The following is a 12,420-nucleotide window of genomic DNA, read 5'->3' on the forward strand; positions in this document are numbered from 1 at the left end:
AGAATGTTATTAGGATAACACATGCAGAACTTTCAAGCATAATTATGACTTCTTTAAAAGGTTTTAAAAGTATTTTATTACACAGGATACATGTATCAACACATAGGATACAATGGGTAACAAAGTGAATACCTGCAAACCCACTATCCAATTGTGACTACATCTGTATTTTGTGTCTAGATCAGGGGTCACCAAGTGGAATGTTTAGAAAAGCCCTCTGAAGTCCAAGTAGAAAATATGAGTACATATATTCATCTTTATGTATCTATAAATACCAGAAAGAAATTAGTTTTTAAAATATTTACTACAAGAAGTAATGCCCTCACTTGAAATACACATCACATACATAGGAGATACTCTAAGAGAAGAGTAGAAATCCCATAACATAATGGGCTAATGTGGGGTCCTCAGTCATCTGCTTTAATTGTGATGATAGTACAACTGCAGTCCATGTTTTCCCGATTCAGTATTTTTATAGAATACAAACAGATGAATGGAGTGTTTATAAAGATTTCTGTAACATATCATTAAAGACAACAGAGGCAAAAATGTGAACAGTAAGACACTTATTTCTGGAATAAGCTTTGATAGCCACAGTGCAAAATAAAATAAAAACAATTACCTAATTAAAATACATCGTTTTCACCAAAAATAACTGCTTAACCTTTAAAAATGTATTCTCTTTGGGCTGCACGCATAAATACCTAACATTAGTACAATGGCACATATATGTTATGTTTATGTTGCATATTTATCTTTAGTTATAGATTGACTTGTGTCCCTTCAATGTATAGTTGGAAAAAGGGTCTTTAAGGAGGCAATTAAGGTTAGAAAAGGCCATTAAGGGTGGGTCTCTTATCCAATATAGACTGGTGTCTTTGTAAGAGAGAAAGAGACGAGGGATGCAGGAGCACAGAGAAAAGGTCATCTGAGAACACAGTGAGAAGGCGGCATCTTCTCAAGGCGGCACAAGTCAGAGATCTCAGGAAAAACCAAACCTGCCAACATCTTGATTTTAGACTTCAAGCTTTCAGAACTGTGAGAAAATACATATGTTTGCTTTTTTTTTTTTTAAAGAAATCCAATCAATCCAGTCTGTGGTATTTTGTTATGGCAGCTTTAGCACACTTTGTTGTTGTTCAGTAGTGAAGTTGTGCCTGACTCTTTGTGAAACCATGGACTGCAGCATGCCAGCATTCCCTGTCCTTCACTATCTCCCTGAGTTTGCTCAAACTCTTTGTTCATTGAGTTGGTGATGCCATCCAAACATCTCATTCTCTGTCATCCCCTTCTCTTTCGGCCTTCAATCTTTCCCACCATCTGGGTCTTTTCCAATGAGTTGGCTCTTCATGAAAGTATTGGAGCTTCAGTTTCAGCACCAGTCCTTCCAATGAATATTCAGGGTTGATTTCCTTTAGGATTGACTGGTTTGATCTCCTTGCTGTCCAAGGGACTCTCAAGTCTTATGCAGAATCAATATTTGAAAACATCAGTTCTTTGGCACTTGGCCTTCTTTATGTTCCAGCTCTCACATCTGTACATGACTACCAGAAAAACCATAGCTTTGACTACATGGACCTTTGTTGGTAAAGTGATATCTCTGCTTTTTAATAAGCTGTCTAGGTTTGTCACAGCTTTTCTTCCAAAGCAAGCATCTTTTAATTTAATGGCTGCAGTCAACATCTGCAGTCATTTTGGAGCCCAGAAAATAAAATCTGTCACTGCTTCCACTTTTTCCCCTTCTATTTGCCATGAAGTGATGGGACTGGATGCCATAATCTTAGTTTTTGAATGCTGAGTTTTAAGCCACATTTTTAACTCTCCTCTTTCACCCTCATCAAGAGGCTCTTTAGCTCCTCTTCACTTTCTGCCATTAGAGGGGTATCATCTGCATATCTGAGGTTCTTGATATTTCTCCTGACAATCTTGATTCCAGCTTGAGATTCACCCAGCCCAGCATTTCTCACGATGTACCGTGCATGTAAGCTATATAAGCAGGGTAACAACATACAGCCTTATTGTACTACTTTCCCAATTTTGAATTAGTCAGTTGTTCCACGTCCAGTTCTGTTGCTTCTTGACTTGCATACAGGTTTTTCAGGAAACAGTTAAGATGGTCTGATACTTCCACCTCTTTAAGAATTTCCCATAGTTTGTTGTGATACACATAGTCAAAGGATTTCGCGTAGACAATGAAGCAGATTGATTACATTCTTTGCAGCCAAAGATGGAGAAGCTCTATACAGTCAGCAAAAACAAGACATGGAGCTGACTGTGGCTCAGATCATGAGCTCCTCATGGTAAAATTCAGGCTTAAGTTGAAGAAAGTAAGGAAAACCACTCGGTCATTCAGTTATGACCTAAATCAAATCTGTTATGATTATACAGTGGAAGTGATAAATAGATTCAAGGGATTTGGTCGGATAGAATGACTGAAGAAGTATGGACAGAAGTTTGTAACCTTGTACAGGAGACAGTGACCAAAACCATCCCAAAGAAAAAGAAATCCAAGAAGGCAAAGTGATGGTCTGAGGAAGTTTTACAAACAGCTGAGGAAAATAGAGAAGTGAAAGGCAAGGGAGAAAGGAAAAGATAAACCTAACTGAATGCAGAGTCCCACAGAATAGCAAAGAGAGATAAGAAGGTCCTCTTAAATGAACAATGCAAAGAAATAGCGGAAAACAACAGAATGGGAAAGACTAGAGATCTCTTCAAGAAAATTCTAGATATTAAGGGAACATTTCATGCAAGGATGGACATGATAAAGGACAGGAACAGTAAGGATCTAATAAAAGCAAAAGAGATTGAGAAAAGGTGGCAAGAATACACCAAAGAATTATACAAAGAAGGTCTTAATGACCCAGATAACCACAATGGTGTGGTCACTCATCTAGAGCCAGACATCCTGGAGTGTAAAGTCAACTGGGCATTAAGAAGCATTTCTATGAACATTTAGTGGAGGTGACAGAATTCCAGCTGAGCTATTTCAAATCCTAAAAGTTGATGTAGTTAAAGTGCTGCACTAAATATGCCAGCAAATTTGGAAAACTCAGCAGTGGCCACAGGACTGGAAAGATCAGTTTTTATTCCAATCCCAAAGAAGGGCAATGCTAAAGAATGTTCAAACTACCATACAATGGTGCTCATTTGGCATGCTAGCAAGGTTATGCTCAAAATCCTTCAAGCTGGGCTTCAGTAGTATATGAACCAAGAACTTCCAGATGTATAAGCTGGGTTTAGAAAAGACAAAGGAACCAGAGATCACATTGCCAACACCTGGATCATGGAGAAGGTAAGGGAATTCCAAAAAAACATCTACTTCTGCTTTACAAAGTGTTTTTACATGTATTCTTCTTGCTTTAATATGCTGTTAGGCATGAGAAATTCTTACCCAGGATTTGGGCAGGTGGGGAGGAGGATGTCAGGGACCAAGACCCTTGGTTCTTCCGTATCTGCATCTTGCTTCACTCTACAGCACCACAGTCAATAAGCAACTGATGCTATTAGTCACTAAACCTCAGAGATAAGCATGCAACACAGGGTGGCACTTAAAGGTATCATTTGAGGTTTTTGTACTTTTAGTTTAGAACATTAACAAATCAACTGCCAAAAGAGTGACTATCAAGTTCTATGTCAGAAAATATCAATATGTCAGCTACGTGTCATCAAACATCAATTCAACAAACATCACTGAATCGTCACAAAGCACTAGGTGAACACTTAAAATATACAGTCAAACAAACATACGGGGGCTTATTCCTCTCCTCCTACTACTTGTGAAGCTGTCTTGGTGGACTTGTTTCACAACTCCTACAGACAGTCTGTTGGGAAATCTAACTATCAGGGAATCCCCCTTAAATTCTTTTCAACAAGGTAACAGTAAGTGTCTAATGAGACACTTAATAATAAGTGTCTAACGAGAGAATCTGTTATATTATCTGAAAAATGCCCCAATTAAAGTCTTCAAGTCTAAAGTCAGCATCTAAGAAACAACTAAAATCTTAAATAATGTTCATTATTCTATCATTCATAGTATTGATTAGTAAACTAGTTACTGAGACAAGGGAGAACTGTCTTTGAATAAAAACAAGCAAAACCAAACCAAACAAAACTCTTATCTCCAAACCCTGGGGCTTTTAAAGTGAGATAACTATGGTTTTTATTGTCCAAAGAGGCCCCACTTCTAAGACTTAAAGAGAATGCAATTAAGAATTAGGCATAACCAGGAGTGTCCCATACAAAACAGAATGTATGGTCTGCCTGCTTGTAAGACAGTCCATCCTGTCCTCAGGAGATTACAACAACAGAAAAGAATCAGGAAGCCAGAGGGAACTCAAAGCAAGGAAATAAACAAGAAGAAAAAAAAAAACCTTCCATAAAGCAAGTTTTCCCTCAGTTTTAAAAACCAATTTTAATATTAATATTATTTTAGATAAACCAGGGTAAAGAGTGGGGCAGACGTGGTAAAATACGGAGGACTGGTTAAAGTAAACTTATGAAGTAGTCAGATGCCAGATCCCTTCCCCTACCCCAGCAAAGTACTGGGATTTCCTTAAGAACATAAATCAGCAGGTCCCTGCGCAGGTGACATGGCACAGCCGAGCAGAGTATGTATTCTACTGAAAACAACAGCTCAGGTGAGTGCATACATCTGGGATGCTGAATGCTTCCCCTACTTGGCTCCCAGAGGTTGGCAGCTGGGCCTTCATTCTCAAGCCAAGAGACTTGAAGAGTCTTCCCTAAGAAATCTGACCAGCCTCAAAAAAAGACCTAAAGTTATTGACACATGAGGTTCCCCAATCAAATATATTAGTCAGATGACCTACCCTGAAAATTGTAATCAATAAACCCTCTCTCACATGCTTATAGCTTCCAATCAGCTTTTTAAAATCTGATTAAATATGAATGGGGCTTCCTTGCTGGCTCAGTGGTAAAGAATCCATCTGCCAAGCAGCAGACGCAGGTTCAATCCCTCGGTTGGGATGATCCCCTGGAGAAGGAAATGGCAACCAATTCCAATCTTCTTGCCTGGAAAATCCCAAGGACAGAGGAGCATGGTGGGCTACAGTCCACGGGGTTGCCAAAAGTTGGACAGGACTTAGCAACCAACCAATCAACCAATTATATATGAACAGACAAAACTGTCAGACATCTAATGAAAGACTCTAATATAAAAGACAGAGACCAGAAAAAATATATACAATGAATTGACAAATGTAGCTTTAGAGCAAAGAAAGAAAAAAATTTTCTCAGTCTATTAATATTTTTCTCACAGAGATAAAAGGACATTTTACAACTATGTAACAAGAGCAAGATACTACAAAAAGAGCATGCAGAGAAGTTAAAACAAAGGGGGGGTTCTCTGAAACGACAAACTCAGAGAAGGATTAAAAGATAAAGCTGAGGAAGTCTTCAGAGGAAGTAGAGCTAAACATAAAAAAGGTGAGTAATAGAAGAGATAAGAAAATTAAAGATCTAACATCAAATTAATAGGAGTTCCCCCAAAATGAAGAAGAATCATCAAGAAAAAGACTCAAGAAAATTTTATAGAAATAAAAAGAGAGGATTTTCCAATACAAAGAGTCTTCAAAGCATCAGCAAAAATGGAAACAAAGAGACTCATGCCACGGCAGATTAGTTAATCTTCAGAACCCTGGGATAAAGTGGAGATCTGAAAAGTTTTCAGAGAGTAAAACAAGTCACAAAAGACAGAACCGCGACAGCTTTGTTTCATCAACAGCAACAATGAAAACTGGAAAACAAAGGAGAAATGTCTTTAAAAGTTTGCAGGAAAATTATTTCCACCTGGAATTCTATACCCAGTCAAACTACCAATCAAGTATGAGAGAACCATGAAGACATTTTCTGATATTCAAAGCTGAAAAATGTTTACATTCAGGCTTTCTCAGGAAGCTACTGGGGGACTAGAACCAGGACAATGAGAGAATAAATCAAAAAAGAGGAAGACATGGACTACAGGAATCAGGAAACCCAACGTGGGGGAGGTGAAGAGTGACCCTCGGACCACAGCTCTGTGCTCAGGATGGGAACAACCAGTTTAGACTGGAAGCTTATGGAAGATAAAATCGATAAAACACAAAGTGTTTGAAAGTCTCCTAACAAGAATTAGATAGTTGGTGAAAGTAAACAAAAGAAACAAGACAATCATTAACTTCAAAAAGATTTTTAAAAACACAGAAAAACACAAAGGACAGAAAAAGAAAAGGGATCACGGTTCACATAGTTCAACTGTGAAAAGCACTTACATAACTGTAACAGCATAACACTCAACAGTGACTTAACAAAATCAGGATACAATTTATATTGGGAGATTGGAAGTATAAAAATGATATAGTAGGGGCAAAAGGAAACAAGCAAGCAAACTCATCTCCTATAGAAAGGAATCCACAGATTATGCCCAAACCTCTAAAATCAAGAAAACAATGCAGCCATACTATCTCAAGAACGAACTAAAAGTCAGAGGGTCAAAGTGCAGAAAAGGAAATAAGGAACCCCAGGGATGAGACTTGCTTGCTGTTTTTTGTAACAATCTTATAGAATTACTATTCTCTAAACAATAAGAATGCAGAAAATTTTATTAAACTATACTGATAAAAACAAAAAAGGAAAAAAAGAAATGAGGAATTATTAGAAAAAGAACAAAGAAAATCCCTAAGACATTTTAAATTATCAAATGGCTTCAGATTTTAGTTTGTATCAAAGTATTTTCCCACGTGCAATGCATTGCACGCAAGTGTGCTCAGTCACTTCAGCCACGTCTGACTCTGCAACCCTATGGGCTGTAGCCCGTCAGGCTCCTCTGTTCATGGGATTGTCCAGGTAAGAGTATGGGTGTAGGCTGCCCTCCTCCAGAGGTTCTTTCCAATTCAGGGATCGAACCTGAGTTTCTTATGTCTCCTGCATTGGCAGGTGGTTTCCTTACCATCACCACATGAAAGTATATGTTCCCTAAATATGATTATCTACTCTTAGCCATACTCTTCCAGTGTGAATAAAGATAGAGATCTTCTAAATCTTACCTCAAGCAGAGCTGCTGCAGGATCACCCTGCAGACTTTTTCCTAGTTTGTCCACTTCATCTAACAGGAACACTGGATTGTTTACCCCGACAGTCTTCAAGCCATTGATTATCCGGCCAGGCATGCTGCCAACATAGGTGCGCCTGCAGAAGGCAAGCCATAGATTAGCAACAGAGACATGGCCGGAGGCAGGCATAGTATCGCTTAGAAATCAAAATTCTGGATCAGGAAAAAGTCATTTAGTTATCACAAGAATATAGTAAAGAGATACTATAAATTTTTAAAGCCCTGTGACACATCAAAGACTTACTAGATTCAATTCTTATTTTCTATTTAATTCTGGCTGTAAATTACCCACAATATTGGAAGCACTGCATCTAATTTTTACCACTTAGTGAAACTGAAAAAAATTACACTTTAGTCACATAGTTACAGTTCTTACACTTCCAAGATTCCAAAACATCCAGAGAGCCCTATGAATTTAATTCCCATATTTTTCATAGCTTTTCCGGGCACCGTTCTGGCACTTCCAAAACCCCAACATAACTGCCTTTTTACAGTCTGAAAAGGCTGACTAAAACACTATCACCATATTCATGAAGGAAATTAGAATTCGTTCAAAGGGCCACTCAAAATACTTGCAGACCCCACCCCCAAAAAAAGAAAAATTCCAACTTTTTAATTTTCATAGACAATAATTTGTTACACATAGTAGTAGGAGGATCTGGGACCAACTGTATTTATAGAAAAATTAATTAATTCTGGCCTTTTGAATAAAACTGTGTTCACCCTATATACACCAACTGGCATAACCAAGCTCAGCCAGACATTTGGTTGTGCATTCAAATGTTAGAGGCTGCTTTAACATATCTGAACAAAAATCATCTACATAACTGACAGATTCAGAGCATGACACGAAATAAAAATGTTTGTCAAACTAAAAACAGTTCCTTTTTTACAAAGCCAGCAAAACTTTATTTTAAGCAGCAATTTCCTGATTTTAATTATAACCCTACGGCCTAAGCCATGAGAAATCAAATGCTGTCTGTGAAGAGGCATGAAAGGGTGAGTGCCTGCAAGAAACAAACCAAGGACAAGTGGAACAGCGGCCGTATCTCATGATCTGCACAAAGCCAGCTCACGGAGCAATCCTGCCACATGACTTGTATAAAGTAGGACAGAGTAAATAGTGACCTTTGAAAAGACAAGAAAGCCTCAAGAATATCATAGGAATGCTTTTCATCTGGGGGAGTGCTTGAGGCCCTGGAACCAGATACAATAAACACTGTCCGGTTATAATGAGGAGTTAGCACATTCAAGACTTCAGAACAGGATATAGGAATGACAAGACTCATAAGTAATAAGTTCTCTGAAATTCTCTCTCTGGAGAACTGACAGATTTGTCAGCCTTCTGTGAATAAGCAGGGAAGGGAAATTAAAAAAAAAACAACCTCAAAGCTCTAAGAGTCATTTCTTGCTGCATTAATTTCTTTTCCTTTCCTTACTGTTTTTGATAGGCAGATTTCAAAACCACGTCCTGACAATTCTAGACCTACAGTCATGGAGAGAAAATAATATTCTAGACAGCTACCCTTTCTAAAGAAGCAGCACAAACCTAAGTACTAGTCACAGTATACAAACAACTCCTCCTAGGCTTTCCACTGCTTCCCAGAACCTAGAAGATAAGGTCCACACTCTTCAGTCTGGAATTCAAGCTTCTTCACAATCCAGTCCCCACCACCAGGTTTCCAACCACAATTGAGTTTCTATTAATACCCCTTACACTTTTTTCTACCTTTGTTAATATGGTGAGTTCCTGCTCTTAATACCCTCCCCGCCTATGTAAATCCCAGAGATCCTACTAAACTCTTCCTGACCACCTCTCACAAAGGGATCTTTCCAATAATGCAATGTCTGTACAGCATGTACTGGCCCTATAGTTCTGATTCATACTTAAGACCTAGGTTTCATCCATGGGTACCAAGCATATGGCCTCCTCTAAAGAGCCAGCGAGCACTCTGATAACAGAAAGTGGGTCTTAATACAGATTAGATGCTGCATATAGAGTTGTAAGATCGTTCCCCAAATAGAAGCCCCTATTTGCTTAAAGACACCAGATCAATGATGCCAGGACCCAAAATATCTATGACCACTGTTAAGGTCATATAAGTCTCTGAGTACTGCTTTGCATAAATAATACAACCCAAACCTCAGTTTCCTCATCTGCTAAAATGGGGATAATGGCAGTGCCAACCTGATAGATTATATGAGATCACAAGAGACTATTATAGGTAAAGCACACAGCACAGTGCCTGGCACACAGTAAGCTTTCAAAAGATGTTAATTGTAACTGCTATTAGTAATAGCTACTTTAAGTCCACTTGTAATTTCCTGGAAAAAGATACAAAGGCAGGTGTCAGTACAGCTAAATTTGGGTCCCATTTCAATGTCTGTCTCACAGAAGCAATTTTTATAATTGTCTTTTCATAGTGAAACAGAGCCTCCCAGACCAAGTTCCCTTACTGAGTTAATGATTAATCTATCCAAAACTTTATTCCTTTTCTTGTCCCCTCTGACCTCAATCCTGCACTATGCAACACTGACCAACCAGTCAGATGACAGACTGGTGTCGATAACATCGCCAGTGCACTGGAATAGCTGTTATAAATCTCATTGTTTAACATACAACTCAGGTTGCTTCTCCAGGGCAAGGAGCCCCAAGCCATAGACCACCTGGCCAGAGAATCATAAACCAGAGACATTCAGACTCTTGAAACTACAATTAAGAAATGTCACAGAAATGTCACACAATGATAATTAACCTCAGCCTCTTTGTTCCTCGCCTTTAGAAAAACCCCTCGCTCAAAGATCAAGGGGAACTGTATCTGAGGTTTGTCTCCCACAGGATTGCTGGGCAACCTGCAATGAGCCCTTCGTTTGCTACAAACCTGCTGTCAGAGTTCGGCTCTCTGAGCCATGGGCATATGAGCCTTTTGCTCAGTTACAACAGCCCCAAGCACATTCAATGCCCTTAGAGCTCCTCCATCACAGGTGACATCCCCAAATGCGTACCACTAATCTAGATGTCAAACCAAGACAACTGTGATCAGAGCCTGTGAGCTATGTAAAGCATCTGTAATGTGCTTGTGTTTTGTTAGAAGGTATGGGTAGCATGCAATTCACTGACTGAAGTTACAGAATATACTACAACTAAACCTTTGGAATATGAATAAGATGACGAAAAATGTAGCTGTAAGTGCTACACACTTACAAATACACACAAAAATGTTCTTTTTCAACAAATAAACACAAACATTTTTTAAAACAAATAAGCATCCTGAGAAACTACAGAGGTAGGAAATAAATGATTTTACAAGTTATAACTTTTTTAAGGGCAAAATACTGTCTTTTGAAGGCAAAATACTTCTTCCTCATGATACAATACAGGAAAGTTTGAGGACTTTTTCCTTTTATTTTTCTAAGAATGTACAGCTCCAATTACTTATTATTCAGCCTGAATACGTGACTAGCTTGGAGTTTTTCTCAAAATTAAACCATACAAGTGAACTTGAAAATATATAGATCCATAGTTGTAATTGTTACATAGGTATATTGTTGTAATTGTTCATAGGCTTATCAGGACAATTCAACCAGTGTATGAGATACAAAAACAAAAATGCCTACATAGTTCAAAATTTTAAGTTACAAGATTAGCATTCTTAATTTTCCAAAAAGCAATCTGTATTATACTTGAAAAAAAAACTATATAAAATTACAATATCATCTACTTACAGCTGCATGGTAATCAACTATTTTACTATATTGCATCATCTCTAGATATATTCAAATCAAATCCAATGTAGTCCAAGAGGCTGGTCATTCTGTCACTGCCAAGGATATCTAAATGTCAGGAATAAAGGGTGTCTTTCCTTACTTCTTTTCCAGTATGTAGAGAGGGAGAAAAAACAGCATTTTACCATCAATTTTTTCATGCCTATCCAATTAAGGAGAACTTATGGGCTACAAGACAAACTATTAAAGTGATATTCACAAACAATTTAAAGTAATATGAAAAGTTTATGTTACAATGTTAAATTGAAAGGGTAGGATGATAATTCTGTTGCTTTAAAAAAGGGCAAAAGCTGCCTGATGAAAATCTGGCAGGAAATAAAATGTTAAATGATTACTTTTATATGGTAAGTAAAAAGTAAAGTCGCTCAGTCGTGTCCGGCTCTTTGTGACCCCATGGACTGCAGCCCACCAGTCTCCTCCGTCCACGGGATTTTCCAGGCAAGAGCACTGGAGTGGGTTGTATATAAAACATAAGGATTTTTTTCCTTTTATTTTTCAAGTTTTCTACCCAAGGGGTGTGTGTGTGTGTGTGTGTGTGTGTGTGTGTGTTTATATGTGTGTGTGTATCTCAAGTGTGTGTGTGTGTGTATCTCAAGTGTGTGTGTGTATCTCAAGAGTGTGTGTGCGTGTGTGTGTGCGTGTGTGTGCATGTGCGTGTGTGTATCTCAAGTTGGATCAAGTAATAAACCTAAAAGAAATCCTAATGAGCTCTTTTGAAAACAGAAAAACAGTCTTTAAGGAATTAAAAATAGTCTTTAATATAGCATGTCTAAACAAATCAAACTGTTCTGTAGCAGTCATTCCTAAATCTTCTTGGACAGTCATTTGCATGGATGTGCTCGTCCAAAGGACTGCCTGATTTCCAAAGTGTTTTAATCTTACTTGAACTCACACGGCACTTAGAGAGCACTTACCATGCTTGGCACTGTGCTCGGCAGTACAGAATGTACAGAGGATTAGAGAATACAAAATAATCTCTACCCTACAGAGCTCCTACTTTTACTACATTTACATTTTACTTCCACAGGAACGCATTAGAAATGCCACAGGACTGTATTATTTAATCATTAAGGAGCACAATAGTTCGGAGGAGAGCAGGATCATCACTGACTGCACCTATTTTAGTGGAGGAAGTCTTGGGTTGCGGCCTCAAGACAAATCTGGAAGCTTTTTGGAGGCAAAGAAGACCTATATGCAAATATACGTTATAAAGCAGGCTGATGAGCAAACAGTAACATGTCTGGCGTACTATGCTAAAAATATTTTAAAACCTTGCTGCTTCAGTTATTTTTCCCTTGTAGAGACTAATAATGAAACAGCTAATTTAGTTAAAATTTCACTATTTCAGGTTACATATGAAAATTTATCAATGTGGAAAGCAAAAGTTCATTTTTCTTCTCATCTTGGTTAAGAATTGAGCTGAGGATTCCTTACAATGCTATAACTTTATCATCTGAACAAACAGCTGGTAAGTGACTTTCAACGAGTTACTCTCATCAACAACCTGAGAAATATCACAACATATATTT

The 12,420-nt window shown here is 38.1% G+C and overlaps 1 protein-coding gene across 2 annotated transcripts in view; it reads right to left on the reverse strand.

The window, feature by feature from the left end:
* The window catches only part of LONP2 (lon peptidase 2, peroxisomal), an 82,319-nt gene that overhangs the window by 42,855 nt on the left and 27,044 nt on the right, over positions 1-12,420 (reverse strand). For both annotated transcript variants that reach the window (XM_081507941.1, XM_081507940.1), the window contains one exon: positions 7,041-7,182. In XM_081507941.1, the coding sequence (XP_081364067.1) occupies positions 7,041-7,182 (142 nt within the window). The remainder of the gene's footprint in view (positions 1-7,040; positions 7,183-12,420) is intronic.

This window comes from Giraffa tippelskirchi, chromosome 7 (genome assembly GCF_054371585.1).
Source record: "Giraffa tippelskirchi isolate mGirTip1 chromosome 7, T2T-mGirTip1v1.2.pri, whole genome shotgun sequence".
Classification (NCBI taxonomy): Eukaryota; Metazoa; Chordata; class Mammalia; order Artiodactyla; family Giraffidae; genus Giraffa; species Giraffa tippelskirchi.